The 7,945-nt window shown below is 44.9% G+C and overlaps 1 protein-coding gene across 1 annotated transcript; it reads right to left on the reverse strand.

Annotated features, from left to right (window-relative positions):
* Positions 1-4,101: 4,101 nt before the first annotated feature.
* On the reverse strand, positions 4,102-7,475 carry CALHM6 (calcium homeostasis modulator family member 6). The gene is made up of 3 exons (XM_080806257.1): positions 7,412-7,475; positions 5,852-6,695; positions 4,102-4,597 (listed from the first exon to the last, which is right to left on the reverse strand). The coding sequence occupies exons 2-3, from the start codon at positions 6,380-6,382 to the stop codon at positions 4,175-4,177; spliced, it is 954 nt and encodes a 317-aa protein (XP_080662383.1). The 5' UTR covers positions 6,383-6,695; positions 7,412-7,475; the 3' UTR covers positions 4,102-4,174.
* Positions 7,476-7,945: the final 470 nt, after the last annotated feature.

Raw genomic sequence — 7,945 nt, forward strand, 5'->3', positions numbered from 1 at the left:
ACTTCGGGGTTTCGAGATGTTTTCCAGCCAGAGACGTTTGTGTAGGGGGCTAAGTCTATCTGCAGATGTTCCCTCAGGACTTGCTTCTTTAGTCAGTTTGTAGAACACTGATGTATCTATACCGGGCTTTGAACAGAGCAAAGAGACCATGCCTCATCCTATGATGGTATGTAAATTGTATCATGTTGCTGAATTCAACATAGCGCGGAATCATCGTGCTGTGATTGAATCTTTTCTAAAGTTGAGTCTTTAGGGCAGCATGAAGCCAAGGTGATTTTAAAGAATCATTTGGCAAGCCAGCAAATAAATACAGTTGGCCCTGGAACAGTATAGATGGGAACAGCACAAGTCCACTTATACGTGGAATTTTTTCGATACAGTACAATACTGTAAATATACTTTCTCTTCCTTAGGATTATCACAACTCTAGATTATTTTATTGTAAGAATACAGTAAATAATACATAGAACATACAAAATACATATTAATCAACTGTTTATGTGATCATTAATGCTTCTAGTCAACAATAGGCGTAGTAAAGTTTGGGGGGAGTCAAAAGTTACACACGGATTTTTGACTGTGTGGGGGCAGCCCTTCTAAGCCCCAGTTGTTGAAAGATCGACTGTATGCACCACATGTAGAAATGCTTGTGAGCCCATGATCAGTGCGAACAGGCTCCCAGGAGTAGTGTGTCCTACCAAACAGTGGTGACCATGTTCCCACCATGAATTAATTAACTGCTGTGTCCTGATATCACTGTTTATTCAAAGTGGGCTCAGCTATCAACAGTTGCCAAGATCCTGAATGGGATGAAAAATTTTAAGGGTCACTAAGGACATCTGCATCTTTCTGCACATGAGGGCATGTGGGCTAAAAAAAGGAAAAACCTGGTCCAGTAATAAAAACACCAAGTGGCCACTTCGAACCACGTGATCCAGATAGGCTCAGTTCCCTAGATGTAGTTCTGCCTTCCAATGATGGTATGACCTTGGACTAGTACTATAACCACTCCAACCTTCAATTCCTCACTTGGAAGTGTCGGTCATGTAGTTCACGGGTATCCCACAAACTTGTGAAAATGATATGAAGAGAGACATACAAAACTTCCTGTTGACTGCAAAGCCTTACGTATTTGTAAGGCTTTAATCTTTTAATCTTTTTTGGATCTTAATCTTTTAATCTCTTAATTTAATCTTTTTATCTTAATCTTTTTAAACTTTTCTAATTATACAGTTAACATTTATCATTCATCACCAAAAAAAAAAAAAACCACACATGAGGTTTAAAGAAAAAAATCTTCTGCCTCATTAGCAGTCTTGAGAATTGACCAAATTTGACAAATTTATATATACTTTATATATATACTTTATATGAATGTGTGTGTGTATTTGTATGTGTATTTTTTTAACAAAAAAGGGATCATATCCTACTAATCAGTACAATACCGTGCAGCAACTTTTAATGAGGGGAACTGTTCCATATGAACATAGAACAAGGATACTTTATGTGAAAAAGTTGCAGAACCACATTTAGAGTACAACAATATTTGTGTAGACAGAGTTCATGGATTCCTCTGGCAAAAATATGTTGCAAAGGATTGAAGTATTTTTTACTTCATACAGCTCTCTACCATTATCATTTTTTCTCTTAACCATATATACCTTAACAATAATTAATAAAGACTGTGCAAGAGAAAGTGCTGCATAAGTCAGCAAAATGGAGACTATGCTATTGAAGTTGGAAGGTGAATGGCAGACCAGGGGTGGGGGGAACACTGAAAGAGAAGACTATACCAAAGAAATGGGAAAATGAAACAAAAGAAGCAAAATAAAAGTAAGCATGTTACAATTTTCAAAATTATTCATTGGGGAATAGAAAGAAACTGATCCGTGCAGTTTCTGCCATCAACTTTCTTGTAATATATGGCACAGCGAGAAGATACTCAGTTCTGCTGACTAGTCCTTTTTAATGACCCTGTGCAACAAAGGGCAAGTAGAGGCCAACACAGAGATCTGCCGAGAGTAAGAAGGGCTAAGTAGGACCGGTGCTCAACTCCTCTACAATTTTCATGTCTTTTTTTTTTTTTAAGATTTTATTTATTTATTTGACAGAGAGAGAGAGATCGAGAAAGGAAATACAAGCAGGGGGAGTGAGGGAGGGAGAAGCAGGCTCCCCACTGAGCAGAGAACCCGATGTGGGGGCTCAATCCCAGGACCCTAGGATCATGATCTGAGCTGAAGGCAGACGTTTAACGACTGAGCCACCCAGGTGCCCTCATGCCTCATAAAAATACACAAAACAGCCATAAATTTGGGAGATGTGCATAAATGACAATCTAATGTCCCCTGGTATTTTCAAGCAACAGAATTTTGTCTACAGATGCCATTGCTTTCAATAAATCTTTGTATCCTCTCCAACAACAAAGCCTGTATGTCTATGTTCAAAACCTACTTTGAACCTCTCTACTTCTGTTTTCATCACCATCAACCCAGTTCAAGTTCACTCCCACCTCTTTCCACTGCAGTGGCGCTCTGACTAGTCTCTCCATTTCCATGTTGGCTCTCCCTCTTCCCCACCATAACATTCCCACAAGAATATCAAAACAATTTTCCTAAAATGCTCATGGCATGAAAACTAAACTCCTTTGCACGACTTCAAGGAGCTACATGACCTGTCCCTTGCTTTGCCTCTTCCGGTCACCTTTAAGGCTTCCAGCTGTGCTAAGATTTTTCTCACCTCGGTCCTTGCCATGCTATTCTACAAACAGAAATGCTCTGCTCTTCTTCCAGTTTCAGTTTCTCACAGATTTCTTCAGTCTCCTCCCGTCCTCTAAATCAGATCATAACCTGTATTTCTACATTTATTTGTATGGTAAAGGTTTCATTGGACTTCTGTACTATGTCAAAGATGCATCATGACTCTACAGGGGTTCATGACACTATCCTCTCTACTTTTGTCTATATTTGAAATTTCCCATAATAAAATCCTTTAAGAATAAATGAAACAAGGGGCGCCTGGGTGGCTCAGTGGGTTAAAAGCCTCTGCCTTCGGCTCGGGTCATGGTCCCAGGGTCCTGGGATCGAGCCCCGCATTGGGCTCTCTGCTCAGCGGGGAGCCTGCTTCCTCCCCTCTCTCTCTCTGCCTGCCTCTCTGCCTACTTGTGATCTATGTCTGTCAAATAAAGAAATAAAAAAAAATCTTTAAAAAAAAAAAGAATAAATGAAACAAGATGGGCTCGGGAGAGAGACAAACCATGAGACTCTTAATGTCACAAAACAAACTGAAGGTTGTGGGGGGGGCGGGTAGGGAGAGGGTGGTTGGGTTATGGACATTGGGGAGGGTATGTGCTATGGTGAGTGCTGTGAAGTGTGTAAACCTGGCGATTCACAGATCTGTACCCCTGGGGCTAATAATACATTATATGTTTATAAAAAAAAACAAAATCAAAAACCACACTGGGTTTCACAGACACAATTTCACACACACACAAAAGGCAAAATAGCTCATTAATAATTTTCAAGATGGATGACATGTTGAAATGATAATATTTTGGCTATCTTGGGTTAAATCAATAAATCACTAAATTAAATAAATAAATAAATAAATAAAATCCTTTAAAATTTTCCCTTGGATCCTGCAAGTGAAAACCAACAATTTTGCTTGCAATTATCCTAGTTTTCCATGTTTTGTATTTTTTTAATTTTATTTTCCTTTTCATGATGATTTTTTGGGTTTTTGTTTAGTAACTGCCACAAAATGCCAGTATTTTAATGTTCCAAACAAGGTGTAATCTACAAGACAGTGAATTTGAAATTAACATCAGATAACCTAAAAGAAAGGTCAGAAGTTCATTTGTTCTTTCAGTTTCTGCTACTGAAGTGTTTTATTTGACTTCATTATTATTCAGTGAAAGGGACCCTAGACCAGCGATATAAAACTTCTGACCTAGTTCCAGTCTGTCACTTTGAGTGAGTCACGAGACTTTGCTTCCTTTTTTATAATTAGTATAATAAATAGGTAAAGTACTAATTATTTACTTGTTTTTATTTTTATTTATTTATTGTTTCCACAATTTGAAAAATCTAAAAAAGAGCAGTCATACACGATACCAAAACTTTTTATTTTTTAATGAAGTGAAAACTCAAAAGCACTTTCCCTATATTCATTCATAAGGTCATAACTCCGCAGCAGTGTTCATACCAGGTGTATCTACAAAGCCGAGAATGGGAATCACTGTATCTCCTTCGTTAGATCTGATACTATGACTCTTCTCTTTTCTGTTGACATATTTGTGCAACATGCTGTAGTACTGGTCCTTTGGATTGAAAGTATACAGTGAGGAAATTTGCTGCCAGTCTTTGATGCTGGGGGTGTTGTACTGCTTTGGTTGCGTGCATTCAAAGAAACATTTAATATTCTCTTTGGCCAGTTCTGTTGCATGCTCTGTGGCCTGACTTTTAAGGATCTGCTGCTCCTGTTCCAAATAGATTTTCCAGAATTTCAGCTGCAGGAAACTAACTGGAGATAGGCATCGGGAGACAGATGTAAAGATCAGAAGGAAGATGATGACAACTGCTATCAGGATCCAGCCCAGAACCTTGGGGAAACAAACAGAAAAAAGAGCAATTTAGCCACATTTTATATATATATATAAGTTTAAAATCCTTTTTTAAAAGATTTTATTTATTTATTTGAGAGTGTGTGTGTGCGTGCGTGCACGAGGAGGTGGGCACGCTCAGGAGCATGGGGTAGGGGCAGTGGGAGAAGGAGAGGGAGAAGCAGACTCCTGGCTGAGAAGGGAGTCCCACCCAGGGCTCCATCCCCGGACCCTGGGATCATGACAGGAGCTGAAGGCAGACGCTTCATCGACTGAGTCGCCCAGGCGCCCCAAAATTTAAAAATTCCTAACGAGAGTTTGAACTACTCACAGTTATAATGATGATCAAGCAACAGTTTTAGGTCTTAGTCTCTCTCTCTTTTTAAAAATCTATTTAGGAGAGACAGATTCTCTGTGGAGCAGAAGCCCGAGGTGGGGCTTAATCCCTAGACCCCGGGATCCTGACCCGAGCAGAGGGCAGGAGATTCACCGACTGTGCCACCCAGGTGCCCCAAATCTTGGTCTCTTAAGAAGCGGCAGTAACTCCCAAAACCCTCGGTAGAACTGCTTGACAAATCATTTTCCAAGTCATGTCCAAGGCCCAGAGAATTCACTACGCTAGAATTCAAAACGTGGAATTGTGGCAAATCCGAAGAAACAAACATTCCTGTTCAAGAACCACTTAGCTTGGGGCGCCTGGGTGGCTCAGTGGGTTAAAGCCTCTGCCTTTGGCTCGGGTCATGATCTCAGGGTCCTAGAATCGAGCCCCGCATCGGGCTCTCTGCTCAGGGGGGAGCCTGCTTCCCTCTCTCTCTCTGCCTGCCTCTCTGCCTACTTGTGATGTCTGTCTGTCAAATAAATAAATAAAATCCTTAAAAAAAAAAAAAAAAAAAAGGAAGACCCTCTGAGTTTTACATGCCCAGAAGCAGCGTGGGGTGGTGGCTTTAGACCCAGGACAACCCATTTTATTGTGACAATTCTGTCTTCCTCTGGCTGGACAAACAACTGGACCTGGGCACGGCGTATCAAGAAGATAACGTAGGACTGGAGGTCAAGGGCCTGGCGCGGTATCCGGCCCAGGGCAGGTGCCTGAAATTGTACGTGCGCCTTCCCTCCTTCTCACTCGTGCTGCGCAAACAGTCGCCCTTCTGCTCTGTGTTCCGGGGTCCCGGGTCTGGAGCCAGGGCACCCCGCTCGCCCCTCCCCCGGGCCCTCTCCCCTCCTCCCGACCGTGGCCAGCGGCCGGCGCCTGACCTGCGACTGGGCCTTGAGCTCCTTCAGCAGGTCCTGCGCGTCGGACGCCTGGGCCGGGCTGCAGGGCGCCAGCGGCAGCCGGGCCTCGCAGGTGGGGTCGCGGCCCCGGCACAGGCGCCGCGCCAGGGGGGCGCTCCCGGAGGCGGCGCACTCGTAGAAGGCGCCCCCGAGCAGCGCCACCGACACCCAGGTGAGCGGCGCGACCGCGGCGGTGGCGCTGAGCTGCGCGAACACCAGGGCGCCCCGCAGCCCCGCGCCGCAGCCCCTCGAGCGGGCGCCGCGCGTGCAGCAGCCGGTCAGCAGGCGCCAGGTGCGCGCGTTGAGCACGTAGCCCAGCAGGAAGAGGGCGAGCGCGGGCACCAGCAGGAAGACCAGGCCGTAGGGCAGGTTCCAGGTGGCGCTGCAGGGGCACTGGAACACCGCGGTGGAGAACACGCGCTCGCCGCCCGCCGTCAGGAGGGTCACCAGGCCGTAGCCCAGCGTGCTGTGATGCTTGAGGTGCAGGTCCAGCACCGTCCGGAACTTATCCATGGGCCGCCTACCCCCGCGGGCGCCGTGCACAGGCCTCTCAGCTTCTGCCTCTTCGGGGCCCTGCTCCTGCCGCGGGTTGGGTGGGCTGAGGCCTGGGGCTTTCCACTGTGCTCGGCAGCAGCTTCCGGACTGGGGAGAAGGGCTTCTCAAGCCTCCGTGAGCTTTCGCTTTCTTATTTCAATCCGGCCAAGTCTGGCTGATACACCCTTGACCTCTCAGGATCCCTGGTTTGGCTGATTCCATGGTTACCTTTGTTTCTACCCAACTGACAAGAAACCGGGGGACTTTTCTTGCCCTTGCTGATTCGATGCAGCTACCCAGTGAAAAGAGAACAAAATTTTACTTGCATAAACACAGAATGCCAGATTTTCCCCTATTACAGCCCCCTTCCTTCTTAAGCCAACTCTCAGACCCAAACCATTACAGAAAAACTAGTCAGTTACAGGAAACATTACTCAAGGACAAACTTCGGGTTCCTCTTTTCATAAGCTAAATCACAACAAAGCCCAGCTCAAGTTCTAGTACCTCCATGATCCTCTGTCCTCTTCTGTCCCCCTCCTGGACAGAATCACCAGTCTCAGTCACACTGACTGTGGTCGCCTCTGATCTCCCACAGGGCGTTAGACGGAACCTATTGGACTGGCTTCTGCCTCTTTTATTCCCCCAGGTACGTCCTAACATTGTCAGTACCTGGAGGACAGAGCTACCTCCCACTACCCCTGCCTGGCCCCAAACCACCATTCTGTAGCATTTTGAGGAAAAGCTATTCTCTCTGTGTGAGTCCAAACTGTCATGCAGGACAGATAGGGCCCCTTCTCTGAGATGAAACTGAGTCCTGCCTGTAAACCTGCAGCAAAGCTCCGTATGTGAGGCACATCATTTCTGCTTTATTCTTACATTTCAAAAAATATATATTTTTTTCTTCCCTTGTCCCTCAGTTGACCCTGCCCCTCTTACTGCTAGACGCTTCTTTACTCCCACCACATACTCCCAAAGATGTGGCCTCCCTGCTGCACGCTTTCTACATACCACCATGAACGAATTCCACTCGATCCACAACCTTTATGCAGATGGCCTTATCCAAATCTCCCCTATCTGTAACCTAACTAAAATGTGCCCTTCTGTCCTCTTGAGTAACGCATTTCGCAAAACAAGAGGGAGGGTTGGCTGGTCTCCTCCCAATACAATGTGCAAACCCAGGCTTTTCCGTTATCTTCTAATAGTTCATTCTTCACTGAGGCTCAAGCTATTCAGCACAACCTCCTCCCTCACCTCACTCCTGCCATCTGTGTCCATTCCTTTCGTTTATTAAGACTTCTGCGTCTGGCGAGAGCTTTCCCCTTCCCTCTGGCTCCTGTTATTTCGTCAAGGATTTGGTTTCAAATATTTTTAGTTCCAGAAACTTCCATCTTGTCAGTCTTCTATCCTAGCTAGAGTAATTCATTTGTTAACAGTTAACTAGTTCATTTGTTCATTCAGTCATTCATTTAAATGTTTAATAAGCCCCCCAAATATGATTGGAACGTATGAAAGTGCCCGGTGTTATTGGGTACAATAAGGAAC

The sequence above is a fragment of the Martes martes genome (assembly GCF_963455335.1).
Source record: "Martes martes genome assembly, chromosome: 6".
NCBI classification, from domain to species: Eukaryota; Metazoa; Chordata; class Mammalia; order Carnivora; family Mustelidae; genus Martes; species Martes martes.

Excerpts from the sequence above, each read along its gene's own strand:
- CALHM6 (XM_080806257.1), bottom strand. The coding sequence starts at position 6,382 with ATGGATAAGTTCCGGACGGTGCTGGACCTGCACCTCAAGCATCACAGC. Across the intron at positions 4,598-5,851 it reads AGCTCAAGGCCCAGTCGCAG|GTTCTGGGCTGGATCCTGAT; the intron begins GTCAGGCGCCGG and ends TGTTTCCCCAAG.